This window comes from Camellia sinensis, chromosome 7, assembly GCF_055761805.1.
Source record: "Camellia sinensis isolate YWXY chromosome 7, ASM5576180v1, whole genome shotgun sequence".
Taxonomy (NCBI): domain Eukaryota; kingdom Viridiplantae; phylum Streptophyta; class Magnoliopsida; order Ericales; family Theaceae; genus Camellia; species Camellia sinensis.
The window spans coordinates 126,017,299-126,041,228 of record NC_138967.1 but is presented as its reverse complement, the minus strand read 5'-3'; the positions used below and the strand labels follow the sequence as shown (position 1 = coordinate 126,041,228).

The 23,930-nt window shown below is 34.5% G+C and overlaps 3 protein-coding genes and 1 long non-coding RNA gene across 4 annotated transcripts; 2 read left to right on the top strand and 2 right to left on the bottom strand.

Moving 5' to 3' along the window:
* Nucleotides 1–10,982: 10,982 nt before the first annotated feature.
* On the top strand, nucleotides 10,983–13,318 carry LOC145796083 (uncharacterized). The gene is made up of 5 exons (XM_082881081.1): nucleotides 10,983–11,460; nucleotides 11,559–11,687; nucleotides 11,959–12,279; nucleotides 12,918–13,166; nucleotides 13,292–13,318. Exons 1-5 carry the CDS (start codon nucleotides 10,984–10,986, stop codon nucleotides 13,316–13,318), a joined length of 1,203 nt encoding a protein of 400 aa, XP_082737207.1. The 5' UTR covers nucleotide 10,983.
* A 465-nt stretch (nucleotides 13,319–13,783) lies between these two features.
* Nucleotides 13,784–14,576, top strand: LOC145794772 (uncharacterized). Its single transcript, XR_014334720.1, has 3 exons — nucleotides 13,784–13,868; nucleotides 13,966–14,087; nucleotides 14,176–14,576. It is a non-coding gene; the product is annotated as an uncharacterized LOC145794772 (long non-coding RNA).
* A 450-nt stretch (nucleotides 14,577–15,026) lies between these two features.
* On the bottom strand, nucleotides 15,027–15,655 carry LOC145796082 (uncharacterized). The gene is made up of 2 exons (XM_082881080.1): nucleotides 15,385–15,655; nucleotides 15,027–15,259 (listed from the first exon to the last, which is right to left on the bottom strand). The coding sequence occupies exons 1-2, from the start codon at nucleotides 15,653–15,655 to the stop codon at nucleotides 15,027–15,029; spliced, it is 504 nt and encodes a 167-aa protein (XP_082737206.1).
* Nucleotides 15,656–15,949: 294 nt separating this feature from the next.
* LOC145796081 (uncharacterized) lies at nucleotides 15,950–17,312 on the bottom strand. The gene is made up of 2 exons (XM_082881079.1): nucleotides 16,174–17,312; nucleotides 15,950–16,074 (listed from the first exon to the last, which is right to left on the bottom strand). Exons 1-2 carry the CDS (start codon nucleotides 17,267–17,269, stop codon nucleotides 15,950–15,952), a joined length of 1,221 nt encoding a protein of 406 aa, XP_082737205.1. The 5' UTR covers nucleotides 17,270–17,312.
* Between the last annotated feature and the right edge of the window lie 6,618 nt (nucleotides 17,313–23,930).

Here is a 23,930-nt window from a genome sequence, read left to right as displayed (position 1 = left end):
TCAGTTCGCAGCAGCGGGTTTATACATCACTTTTTCATCTCATTTTCATCCCAAACCCTAAATTCGGCTGCCTCTCTCTCTAAACTCGCTCTCTCTTTACAAATACACCTTATTCTGGGGTCTCTCTACCCTAGCCTCTTTGTAGGAAGGCTAGAGCATTGCGTGGACTTCACCTGATCCGAAAAAGTGTGGATTTGGAGCATCTTGAGTTTCTTTCTCCTTCTCCTTTGAGCTTCTCTATTTGAGGTAGGGATATTCTACTCACTATTATGAGTTTTAACGTAAATGTTGCTCATTTTGTATAAATGGTTGGATTTGAGAAGTTTGGGTGAAGTTAGGATTGGATGTTAATTTGTGAAAGAGGGGTTTTCAATTTTAAACTCCATGTGTATGTGGGTCAAAAAAATGGGTTATTGGTGTATGATTGTTGAAATGGTGAGATTTGGATCTTTGGATCAATGTTGTGAAATTTGGGAGAAAATGCCCTAGTTTGGAATTAAATAACTATTTTTTTATAAATGGTGAATTCATTGTGGGAATATGGAATTGGTTTGGAAACTATGAAATTGGAAAGAATTGTGTATAAATGGTGTGGTTGGATTGAATAATCACCCACCTATGAAAAAGTTGATAAATTATCTGTTTGATAAATTTATTATCTGTTTAGAAATAACTGTTTTGGGCTATCGGTAGAGGATAGTCTTGAATGTTGTAGACACTGCATGATGATTATGTAAATTGGAACTAATCAATTGAATTGTGTCATTGAATATGACGGTTGGATTAAAATGTTGAATACGTGAATTGTTGGGTCATTGTATATGCCAACGTGTTTAATACATTGTATATGTATCTTTGTATGTGAGAAGATATGGGATGTACTCCATTGTGTGGAAGGAGATAGGGGATGGACTCCATTGATAACTAAGTTGGCCGGAGCGTCCTGGGTGAAAGTCCCGAAATCCTATTTATTTATGGGTGCCGGTTCCCTCAGACGTAGTTTCGTAAAATGGCAAGTGATTGGAAGTGCATGAAAAATGTTTCTTATTGAAGTATTAATAATATGAGTTGTAGTCTCATTTTAAATTGAATTGGATAAATAAAAGGAAATGGGTTGAAAAGTGCATGTAAATGTTGATTGGCCATGGAAAGTGTATAAGTTGATTTTATGTGTTAAACATTTATCGGATGCTAATATTTTAGTTGATTCTCATATTTTGTTTAGCATATCTCTACTGAGTTTTGTCTCACCCTACTTGGGATATCATTTTTCAGGAACAGGGGACATGGCGCCTCCAAGGTTTTAACTTGGGAGGTCTTGGAGTTGAAGACTCTCTTTTGTTATCTTGTTCTGATATTAAATGTAAATTCAAGTCAAGGGTTTTATATGTAAAGAGTTAGAATTCTTCTTTTGTTGTAACCAAGTGATCACTTGAAAAGTTGTAAGCCCGTAGGGCATCTATTTTGTTGATTAATATGTACCACCTTTTGTATAGAACACTCTGATGAATAAAATATAATGTTTCCTTTATGATTATGGATCTCATAGTTAATTGATTTGTATTGTAATTTTTTAGGGCGTTACATTTAAATCTTTCAAAACACATCTCTATACTCAAAACTTAATGTAAAAACTAAATCAAATCTAGTCATTTAAGTTTTGAACTCTCAAAAATTATTTTTACAATTACGGGTTTATTTTTTAATATTATTATTATTATTATTATTATTATTATTATTATTATTATTATTATTATTATTTTAGCATTTGGTCATTGCCATTTATATGTACTGTAGTGGTTTCTAGCTCAAGAAAAAATAACATTCAATTTTGCTTGCATCGTGATTTTGATGTCACGAGACAATCCAAATTGCGTGAAACACTTTGAGCCCTACCGTGACTTCTGGGCTTAGTCTTGGACTAAAAATATTTTAGTAAAAAAAAATTAAAATTTTATTATAAATAGTCACGCTATTTTTTTTTTCTTTTGGTTTGTAATTTTTATAAAAAAATTTAAAAATTATTAAAGTAGTTGGTTCTGAACGTCCCCTTAGTACTCTCAATAATTGAGGACTTTCCAATAATTGATGACTTTAGGGATTATTTGGCATATTTTTTTTTATTTTTAAATTTTTTTAGGTCACATTATTTGTCTATTTTTCTATACATCTTTTCATAAAAAGTAAAAAAAATATACTTATTTAAATTATTCCAAACACTCTCTTAATTTTCAAAATTAAAAATTGAAAACTTATTTTTTAAAATTGAGCACTTTCCAATAACTGAGGACTTAAATTTTTCAAAATTAAAAATTGAAAACTTTAAAAATTGAGGACTTTTTAAAAGTTTGAACTTTTAATTCATATCTTTTAATTTTTAATAATTTTTTAATATTTAATGAAAAAATTGGTGATAAATTCAATCTAATTGTATAAGAGCATTCGCATCAGCTGAGACAAAATAACAAAAAGGTTAAATATGGTTAGTAAATCATAAAATTCCTCCTCCATCAGTCTTAACAAATTATTTCTAAATTAACTTTTGTTTGAATTTGCTACAATACCTCAACAACATTAGTTATTCAATAGTTTATTATTATTTTTAGACTGATTGATCTATTTTTTATTATAATTTCCCACGCATTGGACATCCTCCCGGAGGTCCCTGCAGAGAAGGAAGTTTTGTTGAATTTTGGCCTGATCGGTCGACCGCCCAATCTTCCGGCCGGTTGACCGGCCCTCAATGGGTTTGCCTCCTTCAACTGCTGCTCTCTGCTGCTGCTATGGTGCATTGAAAAAAATATATTTAAATTGAAAAAGAAAATAAAAAATAATATTTTAATGAAATAGAATTTTAGAATAGAGAGTTTGATGGAATGTGTATATAAAAAAAAGGTTAGCTAAAATAAAAAAGTGGATGTTAAGTTATAATTTGACTCAAAATTTGCTGAGGCTAACGCGGATACTCTAAGGCACTAGTGTATGACCGTGACTAAAGGCAAAGTACAATTAATAATGAGATCAAAATATAAATAAATATTAAATTATTAAGTTAAAATGTAATTTATCTTGCTAAAAGTTTGAGGTCAAAATATAATTGCAAGTTCGATTGGTTTCGACTTTCAAATAAATTTTATAAAATTGGCGGTGCATAAATGCACAGGTTGCTTATGTGTTGTGGGTTTTGTATAACAAAGTTATGTTAAAAAAAAAATTAAAAAAAACTCTTTCTTTTTATTTTTAAAGAAATCACACTACCCCATTATCTCTCGTCTTTCTGTCTCACCTGCGTTGCCTTTCTTTCTCACTTACCTTTTGAAAAGATTCCATAATAGTAAAACATAAATCACTTTTGTCATTTTTATTTTTAACAGAACCTAATTTAAATTTTGAGTTCAAATTTATCTCCAAAAAAAAAAAATTCCAAAAAAAGTGGATTTAAAATAAAAACAGCATTTAAACCCACGTTTTTATTTTTTATTTTTAATAATGTTACATTTCTTAATAAACAACATTTTTTTTATATATTCTTAAAAATTTTGAATTCAACATTGTCAATCAAAAAAATATATATATTTTTTGACATAATCACATTCACAATTCCATTTTTAAATAATTTTCTTCTCTACATCCCGTCCTCCCCAAACATAAAACATTGGACATTGGCTACCACACTATTTGGTAGTATTTTTATAAAAAAAAATTCTTCTCTCCACTTGATTTTTTTATTTTCAAAAAATATTTTTTCAACAAGATAGATGAACTTAAAAAATTATCTAATCTCGTGTGATATGATATGATTGTTTAAGAAATTACTATTTTGATAAACTATCTTAGCCGGTTAGAATTTTTATGTTTAAAAAAATAATTAGATTTTTATAGTAAGCTATACGTGTGCATGGGTAAAGTATATGCATATATATATATAAAAAAATATATATATACATATATATACTATTTTTGTGTGTGTGTGATGTTGTGTCCAGGGGTCTGCGTGGTACAGAACGCACATGGGTTGTCCTGTGGGTTAATTGGCTCATTTTTTTTTTTATTATTATTTCTTTTCCCATCTTTTCTGCCACTGTCTCTCTCTCTGTCTAACTTTTAGAGAGAGAAACCTCTCCCTCTTTGGTTTGGCAATGTGCTTTACTCCGATCTCTCTCTCTCCCCGATCTCTTAATATTTTTGAATTTGTTATTTTATTTATGGAAGCATAAAATAAAATCCAATCTCTAAATTTTTTTAGTATTATTTTAATCTAATTTTTTTTTCAACTTTTTAATGTTATGTGGTTGGGGATTTAGAAAAAGATTTAGAAAAAAAAAGGATAAAATATTAATAAAATATACATATATTTTACTTAGTTTCATATTTTTTTTTTCCTTTTCAAATTCCTTGTCAAATCTCGTAACAAAATACAGCGTAAAACTTATGACAAATTACAATAAAAACATAAGGAAAATGTTATGAACCTCAATTAATCTACCAAATATTTTATCAAATCTCTCGCATGGGTGTAAGACCCATATAAATCCACATGTGTGTAAGTCCTACATTCATATAAGAGGTTTGGTAAAATATTTAATAAATTATTTGGATTCCCTAACATTACTCAGTGCCGTTTTGGGAACCAAAATAAAAAGTCACGTTTTTTATCTTTGGTCTAAAAACGCAAGTGGCAAAAACGCAACAAAATTGGTTTGAAAAGTTATAAAAACGCAAGTGTGAAATTACAAATTGGGGCTTATAACAAAAAAATAAAAAAATAAATTTCTTATGTTGGGTAAAGATATTTTGGTCATTTTAATTTGATTTGACATCATAAATAAATATTAAACTAAAAAATCAAAAGTCAGTTTTTTACTAACTTTCCAAATCACTTTTCAAAAAGCTAAAAAACTTGATAAAAAGTCAAAATTTAACTTTTTACCAACTTCTCAAAACATCCCTCAAAACATAAATACACACAATAAATGCATCACAAAAATCAAAAGTTGAGAAATCAAAATTGTTAAATCAAAGAATGGTCTCACCACGGTTCTCACTTTTTTTTTTTGGGGGCACCCTTTAGTGTCTTTATCTCCCACTCATTCTCTCTCTATCTTCCATCACTGATTGGCCTTGTTTGGTTTGTTTTAAAAATAAATTTTGGAGAAATTTTTTTAAAATTTTGTTTGGTTTAGTAATTTTGGAAAAAAAATTTCCAAAATCACTTTATATCTTGTACACATCAATCAATCATTTTTTTCTCTCTCTTCTCTCATTCTCAATCACTTTTTCTCTCACACACATCTACTCAACTATAACAAAATATCAAATCATTCCAAACTCACAAACTCCAAAACGATTTCCAAAATATACAACCAAATAAACCAAAAAAATTTCTAAACCCTTTTCTCAATTTTTTTTTTGAAAATTTATCTCCCAAAACGAAACCAAACACACCATCCTAAGGCCTTGTTTAGAATACACTATATAAGGCCTCATTTGAGAATAAGTTATTTTAGTAACTTTTTGAACTTTTTATGAAAAGATTCGCAAAAAAAGTAGAGAGAGTGATGTGACAACTTATAGTAACTTTTTAGCTAAAACATGTAATTGTCAAACGAGGCCTAAGTACCCTTTTTATTTTTTTTGGGTTACATCACATCTCTATTTTTTTGCACATATTTTCATAAAAATTCAAAAACTGCACTTATTTAGATCATCACAAACAACCCTTTAAATCAAACAGAGCCTTTGTTTAGTTTATAAATTTTTCACAGCTATTTTCAATCATTTTTTCTATCTCTTATCTTCTTTTCTCGTATTCTATACATCAATCAATCATTTTTTCCCTTTTCTCTCTCATTCATTTTGGATAAGTTCCCTTGCATTTCTCATTTCTCTATACCTTCTTCATATTTCTTTTATTTTTTTTAATTCAGACCCTCCGAACAGTCTACCTTATAAGCCCTGCAATAAAGGTCACTCATATAAAAAAATTAGCTTCATCGGGGATTTAGAGTGGCACAACAGCGACTGTTGTGCAGCTCAATGGGCCCATTTTGGGACCCATTTCGATAATCCAAACCGTTCACATTTTAAAATATATCAAGTAGAATATACTTACAAAAAATCAAATTAATCGGATATCGTTTACCCATTCATTCACACACATTTGTATTTACAAAAAAAATAACAATTATGATTTAAAGTATTAAAATGAATACAAATGTGAATGGATGAATGGGTAAACGATATCTGATTGACTTGATTTTTTAACAGGTATGTTCTACTTGATATATTCTAAAATGTAAACAGTTCAGATTATCAAAATTGGCCCGAAATGGGCCCATTTAGCTACACAATAGTGGCTATTGTGCACCACCGCACAGCAGCCAACCCAAATCCCTTCATAGGACAACTATAAACATAGGAACAAATATGATTCAATTTTATAAAATAGATGGTTTAAATTTAATTATATTTACCATTTATTTCATAAAACAAAATCCGATGTATAACTTTTTGATAAAATTAAATTTTTGCATAAATGACCTTTATTACAGGACCTACAAAATAAATGTTTCAGATGATCAGTGCGGGTCCGAATTAAAACCCCTATAAGGAGTATGGAGTGGTATAAAGAGATGAGATATGGTGCAGAGCTTATCCATTTTCTCTTACATTCTATACATCAATCAAATTATAAAACTACAAAACTCCAACTATAAATTAATTTTCAAAATATATAACTAAACAAATTTTCAAATTTTGAAAATTCTTTTTAAAAATTTATCTTTAAAATTAATTTTAAAACTTAACCAAACGTGGCCATCTGTAGCATTTGATTTGAATTTAAAATCATAATTTTAATAACAAAAATTTAAAACTCTTTTCAAACCACATAACCAAACAAAGTTTTCAAAATTTAGTTCAAAAATTCTTTTCAAAACTCATAAGCAAATTATTTTCAAAACTCTACTTTTTCAAAAAAAAATTCAAAAAAACTATTTTGTTATTTAAAATTATTTTTTAATTTTTTTAAAAAATATTTTTTATTTATTTTTGAAAAAAAATATTTTTTATTTTTTCGAAAAAATATTTTGTTATTTTTGTACGTATTGGCCAAATAATTTTTTATGATTTAGACATATATGAGTGATCCAAAAAATTTTAAAATTTTAAAAAATTAAATATTTAAAAAGATAAAAAATATTTATAACAATATTTAAATTATTTTAAAAAATAAAATATTTAAAATATAAAAAAATGGAAAAAAATATTTAAAATAAAAAATATATAAGTAAAATAAAAAATTTTAAATTTTTAAATATTTAAAAGATTTAAAAAAAATACGGCGCACAAATTAAAAATAGTAAAGAAACATTTATAATAAAAAATATTTATCCTAAGAAAATAAAATTAAGAATTTTTTTAAATATTTAAAAAATAAACCCAAAATAATTTTAAAATACAATTCAAAACTCAAAACTCTTTCCAAATTTTTTTCAAAACTCATAACCAAATAAATTTTCTTTTTCAAAACTCATTTAAATTTTTCAAAACACATCTCTATACTCAAAACTTAATATAAAAACTAAATCAAATCTAGCCATTTGAATTTTGAACTCTCAAAAATTATTTTTACATTTACGGGTTTATTTTTTAATATTTATTATTACTATTATTATTTTAGCATTTGATCATTGCCATTTCTATGTAGTCTAGTGGTTTCTAGCCTAGGAAAAAACAACCTTCAATCTTGCTTACGTCATGATTCCAATCTCATGAGATAATGTGAAACAAGTTGAGCCCTACCGTGCCTTTTGGGCTTAGTCTTGGACTAAAAATATTTTAGTCAAAAAAAATTTAAATTTTATTATAAATAGTCGCGCTTTTTTTTTCTTTTTTTTCTTTGTAATTTTTGTAAAATTTTTTTAAAAATAATTAAAATAGTTGGTTCTAAGCAACCCCTTAGTACTCTCAATAATTGAGGACTTTCCAATAATTGATGACTTTAGGGATTATTTGGCATATTTTTTTATTTTTAATTTTTTTAGGTCACATTATTTTTCTATTTTTCTATACATCTTTTCATAAAAAATAAAAAAAATATACTTATTTAAATTATTCAAAAAACCCTCTTAATTTTCAAAATTAAAAATTGAAATCTTGTTTTTAAAAATGGAGCACTTTTCAATAATTGAGAACTTTAATTTTCCAAATAAAAAATTGAAAACTTATCTTTCAAAATTGAGCAGTTTTCAATAATTGAGGACTTTAATTTTCAAAATTAAAAATTGAAAACTTTAAAAATTGAGGACTTTTTAAAAGTTTGAACTTTTAATTCATATTTTTTAATTTTTAATAATTTTTTAATATTTAATGAAAAAATTGATGATAAATTCAATCTAATTGTATAAGAGCATCCGCATCCGCTGAGGCAAAAAAAAAAAAAAAGGTTAAATATAGCTAGTAAATCATCAAATTCTTCCTCCATCAGTCTTAACAAATTATTTCCAAATTAACTTTTGGTTGAATTCGCTACAGTAAATTTGTTGAGGTACTATTCATTTGTTATTTAATAGTTTATTATTTTTTTGAGACAGGTTAATCTATTTTTATTATATTTTCTCACGCACCAGACGTTCTCCCAGATGTCCACCTAGATGTCCCTGCAGAGAAGGAAGTTTTGTTGAATTTTGGCCTGACCAGTCGACCATCCAGCCGGTCGATCAGCCCTCAGTGGGTTTGCTTCCTTCGGCTGCTGCTCTCTACTGCTACTATAGTGCATTGGAAAAAAACATATTTAAATTGAAAAGGAGAATAAAAATAATATTTTAATGAAATAGAATTTTAGAATAGAGAGTTTGAATGTGTGTATATAAAAAAGAGGTTAGCTAAAATACAAAAGTGGATTTTGAGTTATAATTTGGCTCAAAATTTGCTGAGACTGATGTGGATACTCTAAGACACTATTGTATGACCGTGACTAAAGGCAAGATACAATTAATGATGAGATCAAAATATAAATAAATATAAATAAATATTAAATTATTAAGTTAAAATATAATTTATCTTGCTAAAAGTTTGAGGTCAATATAACTACAAGTTCGGTTAATTTCGACTTTCAAATAAATTTTGTAAAATTAGCCGAGCATAAATGCATAGGCTGCTTATGTGTTGTGGGTTTTGTATAACAAAGTTACGTTTAAGAATTAAAATAAGGGCGACTGACCCAAAGGTCCAAGCCCAACATATCATACCCCATTTAGACCCAAAACAAATTTAATACTCCATTAAGTCCTCAAATTAACAATAAGACGAAAATACCCACAATATATCATCCAATTTACACGCGCGCAACCATCTCCCACGTCCCCATCATCTCAGTCCGATCACTACACTGTCACGTCTCCGCCGCTCGAAATCAACTCCTCAGTCCTCCATCTCTCTTCCGTTCAACTCCATCCCCTCTGAAACCCTAACCCTAACCAGAAAACGTAACCGTTCATCTTCATCACCCACAATCATCTCAGTCTGATCAGTACACTGTTACATCTCCGCCGCTCGAAATCGCATTCTCAATCCTCTATCTCTCCTCCGTTCGACTCCATTCTCTCTGAAACCCTACCCTAACCACAAAACCAAACTGTTCAACTTCAACACAACACCAAGCCGTTCATATTCTCCAATCGGCGACTCTCAACAACACGAAGAACCATCACCACTCTGAAGAGATTTCATAGTTCCTGACTTCCGATTCACAAAAATGGGGAAAAAAAGTAACATCTCTCTTCACATATTCATTATTTTTCATTCACATTTGTACATCATTCTTTAATATTTCTTATATACACATTTTACATACTTCCAAATGTATAAACCCTTTTTTAATATATATATATAGTCCCCTGTTTTTCAACATTCTAAACACTGTTTTTGCACATAAATCCCTGTTTTTACACATTCAACACCTTATTCTTATTCTTGTTGTTCAATATTGGCTTCTCTTATTCTTATTTTTGAATTTTTAATCTTCTTGTTGTTATTGTTGCTTTTTACAAAATACAATGGGCTGTTCCTATTGTTCATACTGTTTCCTTATAAAAACTGCAACATCATAGTGTTTCATTTCATCACTATACAAGCAACATATCTAAATTTATTCAAACTGCAAATGAAACTGCAAAATTACACAGTTTAACCACTACTCAAAACAAATAGCTAACTTATTATAAAGTGCAAATCAAACTGTCAAATTATACAGTTTCGTAACTCTTACCAACAAAATACATATAACTTCATATTAAACTGCATATAAAACTTCAAAATTATACAGTTTTGTCACTATATTACTCATACCCTGTTGTCACTTTCATTTTTTCAGAAATAGCTGTTGGAAGATATTGGAAGAAACAAACCCGTATGCCCACAAATCCAATCAGGGATTTAACCATCTCCCCTTTTGAAAGTCCCTCTCCTGTATCCACTCAAATGCCACCACCATCTCCCCATCCACAAAAAACCAAACCACCATACCCAAAAACAACCAAACCCAACAGACCCCACCAAAAAACCCACAAAACAACCACACCACCTACAAGAAAAAGCCCAAGAACTACACCACAGACCCCACCCACCCAACAAACACCAACCACACCTCCAACCACAACAAAAACAAACAAAAGAAAGCCAACAAAAAACCAAGAAGCTCCTCCAACCAAAAAAAGAAAGCTCCAAGAAAGCCAATCAACTCCCAAAACAAAAACCAAGGCATCAAAAGAAAAAAAAGCAGCAGTCCCTGCAAAGAGAGTCCAACAATTTAATTATCGTTCCAACATCGGAACGGTAATCAAACTGTTGAAGGGGGTCAAATTCACAAAAGCCCAACAGACAGAGCTGCAAAAAACCCCTTTTTGGCCCCTTATAAATGCTCTCTCCTCAACACAACTGAAGGCCTCTTGGTGCAGATGCTACAATTCTATTGTAGCAGAAATGACAACACTCTACAACAAAAGAAAAAGATCATTTGTACTTGGCAAAAAGGAAATGAAACTCAGAACCAGTGATGTCAAGCTCATTTTTGGTATCGACTGTGGAGAAGACAGCATCACCACCAAATCCTATGCAAGACCAAAGGATTTTGAGCTTCCATTTTACAAACGAAGATGCAAATCAGTCAAGAGATTGGATGGCAAGTCTTTGACCAAAATGTTTCAACAAACAAAAAAAGGAAAATCAACCAATGATTGTCAAGATCTTGCAAGGGTAATCACCTTTTACTTGTGCTTGAAACTTCTCATGCCCACAACAGGCCATACACTCAGTTGGAGTTTCCTCAACTATGTTGACAATCTCAACAACATCAAGAAGTACAATTGGGTTGAGGCAATAAAAGACACACTGATGAATTCAATGGCAAATGCAAACAACAACCCAAGGCATGTCACTGGATGCGTCATGTTACTCTTGGTAAACACATTACTCAACTACTTCCCACAAAAATATCAGACATCCACCTATTTCTAACTATCTAACATATTTCAATTTTTTTTTTTTTTTTTTTACAGTACTGGTACTGTGAGCACAGTAAACTCCTCCGACCATCCAACAAAGAAGGCTTCCCAAGGTTTATGAAATGGAACCTTGGCAAAATGTACTCCAAGTGGAAACACATCAGCCTCGCTCACTTTGAAAAGGTATTCAAACTCTTCGATACTATCCTAGCACAAATCTATTCAACACTCCTTTCATATTCATTGTAGTACAAATCATATTATGAAACTGTGAAAATTTTCAGTTTCAAAGCACACACTTCTTTAACATCACTCATGTTATGAAACTGTAACATTTTTCAGTTTCAAAAAACATATTTCGACACTTAACCTACATTACTCACAGTACAACTCATCTTATGAAACTGACCAAATTTGCAGTATTACTGATATATGCCACATTGTTCCAATGCAGGTTAACCAAAGTGCTTTAACCCCAACTGAACAAGAAATACAGTTATTGCATATCAATCAAAGCACATCAACAGACTCTTCAGCAAAGAAACAAGACCACAAAAAGGACAATAAGCAAAAAAAGAAAACAAAAGCAACAAAAAAAAGAACACTTCTAGACAGTGATGAGGATGACTTTCTTGAAGAAGAACATCATTCAGAATCAGAATCACAATCAGAACAAGAAGCACAACAAAAAAAAAAAAAGAAAAGAAAGCAAAAACCACAAGAAGAACCAAAAAGTGATGAACAAGAAGAAAAGAGTGATGATGAAAAAAATCAAGTGACTGATGAAGAAAAAACTGATGAAAAAGAAACTGAAGAAGAAGAAGAAACTGAAACTGAAGAAGAAACTGAAGAAGAAGAAGAAGAAGAAGAAGAAGAAGAAGAAGAAGAAGAACACCTTGATGAAGAAGAAGACCAACAACAAGAACAAGAAGAACAACAAACAAACCAACACGAAGAAGTCAATGAACAAGAACTGACAAACCAACAAGAAGAACTGCAAGAGAAATCTGACATACTTCATGCACAAGGTAAACTATTGTCTAATACTAAAGCATACTGCAAAATTTCATTAAACTAACCAAAACACAATCCAACATTTTTATAGGTCATGACCAACCACAAACACCAACCAAAGAGGACGACAAGGACAAGCTCATATCAGCCCTGAGAGCACAAATGCAAGAAATGGAACAAAAATTCATGGCTGAATTGCGTAAAAAAGAAGATCAATTGAAGGAAATGTCCACCAAAAAAACTGGCAGTCCCCAACAAAGATCCATGGTCAAGAGAATCAAACAAAAATCAAGAAAACAAGCACATGACCCAGATTTTGAATACCAACCAATGACCAAACCCAAAGAAGATGCAACAAACAAGACACAAACTGCTGCTGATGTACCCAAACCAACACAGGGTACCAATGAAGAAAAAGAGAAGAAGAATGACAACAAAAAAGAGGGTGCTCATGAAGCAAAACAACAGCAGAAAGAAAAGATGCAAGAACATATTGGCCAAGAGAAACCAGTTGCTGCTGAAACAAACCCAAAAGAGCATGCCAATCAAAAGAAGACAAATCTTCAAGTATTGGAAAGTGATGATGATTTCCAGGAAGAATCAATCCCAAACAAGCCACTCACCATTTCATGCCGCAAAACAAACAAGGTTTGGCATAGCCTATCCAAAAAAGACCAAGACCAAATTCAACTCATCAACAACACACAATCAACTGCTTGTGTCTGGTCTGGCAGCGAAGATGAAAACTGCGTATACTTTTCAGATATATGCAGATTGACCAACAGGGAACCCTTATATAGGAATGTAGGTCTCCAACTGCACAATTTTACAGTTTCTGTACATATTCAATAACCTATTCCACAAACCTAACACATTCTCATATATAACATGTTTCAGGTCATTGATGCCTTCTCAGAAAAGCAATTGGCACTCCAACCAACCATTGAAGAATTTGAGAAAAACGATCTAGTCTTTGCAAGCAATCCATACGCAGGAAGATCTTACGTTTTCTCAACACTCATCAATGTAAGCAAAACTTAACATACCTTACAACTGCAAAATTTTCTACTTTATCAACATGTATTACTACATAGTTTTATGACATATTTCAAACATATATATGACTTACAGACTCCACTACAAAACCAAGATCAAGCACTGAGAGAAAAACTGATGGACAACCATTTTCCAGAAGCAATGAAAAACAGATATATCCATTTCCCAATCAACCACGACAACCATTGGACAATTGTGGTCTTTAACAATGCTGATGGAATATGGAGACACTATGACTCTTTGAGACCAGCAAAAGATTGCCACAACAAGCACTTTGAAATTGCAAAGCAAATTGTAAGCTAAAATAAAATTTCATACTTAGTTCCATTCCTTTACAAACATCTCAACTCATCACTATAACTAACAAAAACACCCACTAACTATTTTGTAGCAACAACATCAACTGAGATGGAATAAAGCATTACTCAGCAAACAGGGAAACATGTTTTCATCTCAAGAGTGCGAGACAGAAATTGCATCAATTGAGGAATGCCCACAACAAACCCCACACTCGTAAGATACAAAATCCATAAACTAATCTTCCAATATGCTAATTTTTGCAGTTTCACCTAACTAATTAACTTCATCTCAAACATTGCAGGAATGATTGTGCAATTGCCGTCTGCAATGTTATCAACCAATATCTCAACTGGCAACCTGTGCAGAAAAAACTTCGTCCAACTGAATGGGTCAAATTTCGAGCACAAATCATCAATCAATTCCTCAATGATGGGAACCGATCTTGGAAACTCGAGCACTACCAAATGTTGACAAAACATACCAAACCATAGAAACAATGAACAAACTTCTTAACAATACAAATATTCAAGGGAACATATCTTTGAACCTTTTTTTTTATTTTTTTTTATTTTTCTTTTTTAACATGTGACAAGTACTTTATATACTTTTGGGAATGATCTTTTTCTGGTTATCATGGTTATGGTGAAAATGATTGATGTTGTTGTTGCTCTTCTTATTATTATTATTATTATTGTGGTTCTTCTTCTGATTGTTTGTCTACTTGTTTGTGGTTGCATATATTTTCATACAGTAAAGGTTGATTCTAATAATTCTTCAAACTGCAAAATTTTTCAGTTTCATCAGCTTGTTTCTAATGATTTTTAAAACTGCAAAATTATGCGGTTTCATCAGGTTGTTTCTAATAATTCTTAAAACTGCAAAATTATACAGTTTTATCGCTATGAAATATGAACTGCGTTTCCATATTATACTGTTTCAATAAGAAATTTTCAACAACCTTCTCTGCATTCCATAAAAATAAAAAACAAAACCAGACTATTAGAAAACAACTTCAATAAGTAAAAAACACATCAACAAACAAAAAACAATTCAACCAACTTTATTCATTACTTCCATAATACCAAGTATCACGTTTTTTATTATCATAATTCCTCAAATTCAAATACAAATCCAAAATAATAGATTGTGGCCTCAAATAGCAGCCTTGCACGTCTTCTTATTGTGATTCCCATATTTCAAGCACCTCCCACACTTGATTTGCTTCACATTCTCACCCCTTGAAGGTATCCTCTTCTTCTTGTTCCGCCCGGGCTGCTTCTTCGTTATAGGAGGTTTGATAACCGAACTACTGGCACCATCAAAGTCAAATCTCTCACTTGAAGGCACTGGATAAACAGATTCCTTGTATGACTCTCTAAAACAATCTACATGAAAAAAAAAGGATCAATGAAACCATACACATCTCTACCACTACTACGCAAAGCATGCACAGCATGACAACAAGGAAAACCATTCAATTGCCATTCATGGCAAGAACAAGTTTGTCTACCAATATCAACATAAAAAGAAATAGAAGAATGAACCTCAAGCACAGTATCACTAGCAACAATCACATCCCAAGACTTAGCTAGCTCCAAAGAGTCCACCAACTTCTTTTCCATAACTGGACACAATTTCGTAGTCCATCTTCTAGATTCAGCTCTTCTATCCAACAATTGAGTCATGATTTGAACCCTAATCATATCAACCATACAAGTAATAGGCAACTCACGGGCCCCACCAATCCAATTATTGTAAGACTCGGCAGCATTAGATGACATCTCACCATATCGTTTCCCTCTAAAAAATGCATTGGCCCACTTATCATTTTGCAAACCATCCAACATACTATCAACTCTACCATTCCCAGCAATACGCCTCAATTTCTCCATATAATGTTGGAAAGAAGCAACCGTTGGCGCATAAGCACATTTAACTAATATTTTCATCAAACACAGCTTATAGTTAGTACGAAGTCCCACCAATTTGTCAATCAAATTTCTCTTCAAATGATTCAAGCAATAAGCATGATGTGCATTGGGGAAAACCACTGAAAGAGCGTCTAGCAATCCATGTTAACGGTCCGACACAAAAGTCAATCTCCGGCCTGAACCAACAGCCTTCAACAACTGACTTAAGAACCACATCCAATTATCTTGATTTTCAACGTCAACAATCGCAAAAGCCAAAGGAAACAAACCTGCAAACAAAACCACATGAAACTGCAAAAATTAGCAGACTCACAATACAATAACACACTGACAAACTAAACCAATACTAACTGCAAATAAATACATACCTTGATTACCATCCTTTGATGTTGCTGCAAGCAAATGCCCCTTGTAACGCCCCTTCAAAAATGTACCATCAACAAACAACAACGGACGACAAAATTGAAAGCCATACAAACATCCATGAAATGCCACAAACAACCTCCGAAAACACCCACTACTTTCATCCACATCTAATTCAAACACACTTCCCGGATTCGTTCTCATAGCCGTCTCAAGGTACCATCGAAGCTGGTCAAAAGAAGTTGCAAAATCATCAAACAACCCACCTCTTGCCTTATCAACTCCTAACCATGCAACCCGATAAGAAACATCTATACCATATTGCTTCTTCAACTTTTTTTTAACTTCAATAGGACGAGTCAACGGATTATCACTAATATCATTTTGCACAATATCAGACACAAGTCTAGAACCAACCATTTTGCTACAAGATCTACGAGCAACAACCCCACAAGTATGCACATTATCCAACTTCATTATAAAAAAAACACCAGAATCCATCAACACCCTTCCATGCACAAACCATTTACAACCCGTAGACGACTTCATCATACATTCAGCGGTTACTCTTGTTGCATCATTCTTCAAATAATTCACTGCAAAACCACACTGAACCGCATACTTAGCCAATGCAATGCGGAACCCCGACACTCCACCTTCAAATTCTTGACCAACACTATGTATAATCCCCTTCCAACTAGCAGACAACAAAACTCTCTCTGGTTCTGGATAAAAACTACGCAACAAACCACCAACATCATCACAATCATTCACAAAAGAACTCTCACAAGTTACAGAATCAATCCTACAAGAATTACCATCATCAACCTCCACAACTCTCTTATCCCCCACAATAACATCAACAACATGACAACCACTACCACCTACCATTGACAGCATATTCCCCAAATCATCATCACATTCAACAATACAATTAGAATATCCAGGAACAGAGAAAAACAAACAGAAGTTACCAACACTCAACTCCTTGAACTTCGCACATATTTTCTCAACAACTTCATCATAACTACATCCGTCACTAATCTTAATAGCAGCACAACAATTACTGTATTTGCACATTAACATGAAACACCGCTCCATACTACAAAATCAGAAACCAACAAACAATTGTTCACAGATTCCAAACTGCAAAATTATGCAGTTACAACATATCAATAACAACAGTGCACGATTTACAATTCCAAAACTGCAAAATTATACACTTACAACATATCAGTATCAAAACACCAGAATTCACAATTCCAAAATACAACTTCAAAATACATTACACTATACGACAAACAAAATCAACAAAATCAAAATCAAACAAACAAAATTCGCCAAACACAAACCACATATCACGCAAATTTGCTTATATATATACATACATATATATCGACAAATACAAACGACATACACACACAGACATATATATATATATATACATATATATGTATATCTATGTATCGACTGATACATACATACACATACATATATCTATCACCAGAGAGAGAGAGAGAGAGAGAGAGAGAGAGAGAGACAACGTACGAAGATATCGCCTGTACACAGAGATTCAAATCGCACAACCAGATCCACCTCACAGCACAATGAGATCGACCACACAGCACAATGAGATCGCCACAACGAAGAGAAATCGAGATCGCGGAGACGAAGATTTGATTTCCTTTTTTTCAACGAAGCAAAAATTTGATTTCTCACGTACATATAGATCTCAAAACAAAGGGTAACACAGTCATTTAAAAATACGAAAATAAAAAATGGGACCTCTAGGTATAAAACTAAAAAAACTGTGGACCTATTAAACTATTAAAAATAAATTGGGATTAGAAGGGAAATAGATCCCCTACATAGGACTACATGGTAATTTTCCCTTAAAATAAAAACTCTTCTTTTTAATTTTTAAACAAATCACACTACCTCATCGTCTCTCGTCTTTTTGTCTCGCTTGCCTTGCCTCCTTTTGGAAAGATTCCGTAATAGTGAAACATAAATTACTTTTGTCTCTTTGTTTTTTTTTTTTTTTAACAGAACCTAATTTAAATTTTGAGTTCAGAGTTATCCCAAAAAAAAAAAAAATCCAAAAAAAGTGGATTTAAAATAAAAACAAAATTTAAACCCATTTTTTTTTAATAATGTTACATTTCTTAATAAACAACATTTTTTTTTATATTCTTAAAAATTTTGAATTCAACATTGTCAATCAAAAATATATATATTTTTCACAAACATTTTTTTGACATAATCGCTTTCATTTTTAAATACTTTTCTTCTCTACAACCCCACCCCCAACATAAAACATTGGACATTGGCTACCAGACTACTTGGTAGTGTTTTTTAAAAAAAATTATTCTCTCCAATTGTTTTTTTATTTTAGAAAAATATTTTTTCAACAAGGTAGATGAACTAGAAAAATTATCTAATCTCGTGTGATATGATATAGGTGTTTATGAAGTTACTATTTTAGTAAGCTATCTTAGCAGGTTAGAATTTTTATGTTTAGAAAGATAGTTATATTTTTTTAGTAAGCTATGTGTGCATGGGTGAAATATATGTATATATATAAAATAAAAGTATATTTATGTACATATAATATATATATATATACATGTGGGAGCATATTTTATGAATGACAACACGTGGCTGAGGTGACGCTGACGTGTCAGCCAGAGTGCCACGTGGCTTGGTCATGTGCGAGATGATCTTGGCTAGGTCAATGTTATCTTTGAAGATATCGGAATCTGAGATGAGCGGATAATGAACAAGAGTTCTAGAATGGGGGAGGACCTCAGTCTCAATAAAGATAAAGAAAGCTCTTAGGGAATTTATCTCTATCTAGTTGGGAGTCTAGGATAAGCATTGAGCCAAAATCCATTGAAGTTAGGCTTCTACAGGGATCAGGTTAAAGCTGACTATAAAAGTAAGACACCCTCGTGGGTCTAAGGTATGCTTTATAAAAGTAAGGCACCCTCATGGGTCTAAGGTATGCTTTTTAGGCTCTGTCTAGTGAGTTAAGCCTTATTGGCTATCTTTAAGAGAGAATTATTGACTTGATCGTCGGAATGCCCCCGGGTGGACGAACTACCACCGTATTCTTATCTTTCTGTAACAGGTTGTTCAGGCTTAATCTATTCTACTGGTGCTGTCCTGCTGAGTTTCCCTGTTTGGTTGTGTGGTTAAAAATCAACACCCACAATTTGGCACTGTCTGTGGGAAAGTAACGAGAATAGATGGCCAATGACAGGCAGAAAGAAAAGGTCAAAGACGACATCCCTAGTGGGAGTGGCAAACATACCGATCCAAATGTGGAGGATGAGAACTGCAATGAAGGACCTCAGGATCAGAATCCTTTGGAAAAAGACGTTGGCTAAGAAGGAGACACACTGAAGAAAGCATGTCAAGGCGAGTATTACAACGAAAGTGACCTCCAGGTATGGAAAGATAGATGCCTGAGGAGGGATGGCGAGATGAAGGGAATGGCAAACAAGTTGGTAGACCTACAATCGGTTGTCAATTTCATGATGCAAAACAACATCATATAGCCACCGTTTCCATTGAAGGACACGCCGATTCTAGTGGCCAAGAATGATGCCCAGAAAGGGGGACAGAAAGTCGTCCCAGCAGTCCTTCAGCATGACAGGGTGAAGGAATGCACACATCAGCCTTCACGGGATGCCGGGCGAGCAGAGTCAATAAGAGGAGAGTCTTAGAGGACGCCTCGTACCAAAGGAACGTATGTCAAGGAACATCGGTATGTTCAAGAGAAGGAACTTTGTTTTGATATGATGAATGAAGAGAAGTCCAAGAGGACTCATAATGACGCTGGGAGCAGCGCACCAAAAAGGCTGAAATCCATTGACAGCCGAACTCCTGGTTGAACTAAGGAAGATTTGAGGGACTACCTCCAGAGGAAGGGGCAGAATGCCGAGGTCACATCCTCGGTCAAGTTGAGGACACCATTCTCAGTGGAGTTGGATAAATTCGAGGCCCCAAAAAGGTTCCACATGCCAAGATTTCAGATATATGACGGTAAGTCCGATCCGAACTTTCACGTCAGCTTATATTTGAATTTAATGGCATTGTATATCGGGAACGAACCGTTGCTTTGCAAGGTGTTCCCCTCATCCTTTGGGGAAATTGCATTAGATTAGTTTCACAAATTGCCAAAAGGGACTGTAAAGAGTTAGAAAGGCCTGGCCGAAATGTTTGTGGTCAGGTTTGCTACAAACAAATTGCAAAGGGTAGACTCCCTAATGGCTCTGAAAATTGGCAAGGGTGAAAGCCTCAGGGCTTATGCCAAAATGTATTACAAGGGCATCAACTGAATACCATGATGCAACCAGGAGTTGGCGGTCGTATCTTTTAAGAACGGCTTGGAGGATGACTGCATGCTTCCAAAGTCACTGGCAAAGACTCTGCCGAAGAGTATGGAGGAGCTCATGGCTAGGATCGAGAAATATGCGAGAGTAGAAGAAGATACGTCGGGAACGAAGGTGTCAAAGCAAGAGAAGAAGAACGGCTCGCCGAAGCGAGGCCGAGGTAATACCAATTTTAATAGACAAGAAGCAGGACTGAAGGCTGCACAGGCAGTCACCACTGTGTTCCGGATCCCAGTTTATAAAGTCTTGAAAAGGATCAGGAACCAGCTGTATTGTAAAGCACCAGAAAAGATTCCTGGCGAATTTATGAGAAGAAGCCTTGGGAAGCACTATACCTACCACAATGAGGATGGGCACCTGACTCAGGGGTGTAGAGCCCTAAAGACGCATTTGGAAGATCTGGTTAGACAAGGTCACTTAAGGGACCTAGTAGATGAGGCCAGGACGAGGAAAGAGCAGGCATGGCTGCATTAGGCATCGGCAGCACCACCTCCACCAGCACCACAACTGCAAGCCAACAGACCTCAAGTGATCAATATGATTCATTCGAGGGTCAATGAAAATGAGGTACGTGGGGAGGCTCAGAGGGTGAAGCACTTACAGCATGTGTATCAGGTCCAGCAAAAAAGGCCTAGGACAAACGAGTACCAAGGACCAATGGTGTCCTTTATTGAAACAGACCTAGACATGGTACAACATCCACATAATGATGCTCTGGTAGTAACCCTCAAGATTGGAGAATGCCAGGTAAGGCGCATTCTGATTTACCAGGGCAACTCTTGTGACATCACGAATGTCAGATGCTACAAGGAGCTCAGCCTTCACCGAGATGATTTGGAGCAGTCCAACAGCCCAGTGGTAGGGTTCAATGGAACACCGACATGGCCTCTGGGAGCAATAAATTTGGAGGTACAGGTAGGTACCAAGAAGGTAAGCACATAGTTCACAATAATTGACACCCTCTCCCCTTGCAATGTTATCTTGGGAAGGCCATGGTTGCACGTAATGAAGGTTGTTCCCTCAACACTACACCAGTTGTTGCGGTTCCCAATGGAGCATAGAATTGAGAAAGTCAAAGGGCATCACGTGTAGGCAAAGAATTGCTCCATGGAAGTAATGAAATCCACCTACAACGTGCGAGAAGAAGAAACAATAGAGGTTGAGGATGAGGACATGGAGGTCCTGTAGAACGTCGGCAAAGAGCCGGCCAACAAAAGCGAGGAAGCCTTAAAGAAAATTTTGGTCCAGTAAGGGGATGAAGAACACTTCTTCCTTTTCGGCTTAGGCTTGGCCGAGAAGGAGGAAAGGGGGTTAGAAGCATTCTTGCGAGCAAACATAGAGGTGTTTTCCTGGACGCCCTACGAGGTGCTTGGCATTGACCCCGAGGTCACATGCCACAGACTAAATGTAAACAGGTCGGCCAAACCTGTCATTCAGCGAGTAAGAAGGCTAACGTTGATTCATGTAGATGCAGTAGAGGAGGAAGTGGACAAATTATTGGAGGCCAGAGCCATTCGAGAGGTAAACTATCTAACTTGGTTATCAAATATAGTTGTTGTAAAAAAGAAGAGTGGAAAGTGGAGGGTCAGCGTGGACTTCACCAGCCTAAATAAGGCTTGTCCCAAAGACAGTTTCCCACTCCCCAAGATCGATCAATTAGTGGATGCCACTTCGAGACATGGAAGGATGAGTTTCTTAGATGCTTATAGGGGGTACCATCAGATAGCAATGTATCTCCCCGACAAGAAGAAGACTACATTTATCACCCCAAAAGGGCTGTATTGCTACAGAGTGATGCCTTTCGGGTTGAAAAATGTAAGAGTGACCTACTGAGGTTAGTAACCAAGATGTTCAGACATCTGATCGGAAAAACAGTGGAAGTATACATTGATGATATGGTCATGAAGACCAAAGAACCTGAGAATCACCTGGCCGACTTGAAGACAGTGTTCGATATTCTTAGAACATATTGGCTCCAACTCAATGCTTCAAAATGCGCATTTGGAGTTGGGTCTGGTAAGTTCCTGGGCTACTTAGTTACCAAAAGGGGCATTAAGGCAAACCCAGATCAAATCAAGGCCATCCTTGACTTGAAGAGCCCGACATCGGCAAAACAAGTACAGATGCTGACAGGAAGGGTCGCAGCCCTGAATAGGTTTATAAAGAGAAGTTCAGATAAGTGTAAACCATTTTTCAGTTTATTGAAGAAGGCCACAGATTTTTTGTAGACAAAGGAGTGCGAAGTCACCTTGGCTGACTTGAAAAAATACTTGACCACAACTCCAGCTCTCTCAAATCCAGTACCTGGAGAGGAACTGTTCTTATACTTGGTGGTTTCGGAGCATGTAGTGAGTGCAGTGGTAATCAGAAAAGAGAAAGGAAAACAAAGGGTAGTATATTATGTGAGTAGAACCCTAGCAGGCGTAGAGACCAGGTACTTGCCCATGGAGAAATTGACACTGGCCTTAGTGATTGCTTCCAAAAACCTAAATCATTACTTCTAAGCCCACAAGATTGTGGTGTTGACTGAGCACCCCTTGAAGTCCTTACTACAACAAAGAGATCTGACAGACAGGGTAGCCAGATGGGCAGTGGTATTGGGCCAATATGATTTAGAGTTTGGACCCAGAACGGCAATCAAAGGCCAAGTTCTAGCCGACTTTGTAGCCGAGTTCACACCTAGTGCCATCCCACGTCGGGCTCCTGTGAGCCACTGCTTAGGGTGTCTAAAGGAACAAGAAGAGACCCAGCTGGGAATGAAAAACCCCACAACAGAGTAAAAGAAAAAAGAAAAACCCAAGCCCTACGATATTTACATCGGTGACTCCTTTCGCCTATTTGTTGATGGAAGTTCAAACCGTCAAGGAATGGGGGTAGGAGTGGTGTTGGTATCACCAGATGGGTGAATGTTAGAGCAGTCTATTCGTTTGGGGTTCAAGGCCTCAAACATTGAAGCAGAATATGAGGCACTAATCGCAGGGTTAAAGTTAGCAGCAACAATGGAAGCCGACGAGGTGGTAGTCTTCTGTGACTCCCAACTTATTGTGAACCAGGCAACAGGCGAATATGCAGCCCGAGATGAAAGAATGATAGCCTGTGTCAAAGAAGTTGTTAGACTTCTAGCCTTGTTTTAGGATTGCCGACTACAGCAGGTCAGCCGAAATGACAACAGCCATGTCGATGCCTTGGCTAACCTGGCTAGTGCAATAAAATTAGGGAAGGCAAAGATAATAATGGTTAATTATTTGTCAGGCCCAAGTGTGGAACCACTAATCACAGAGTATGAAGCAATGTGTGTGGAGATAGGTCTAAGTTGGATGGATGCAACAATAATGTTTCTTAGGGACAAAAAGTTACCAGATAAT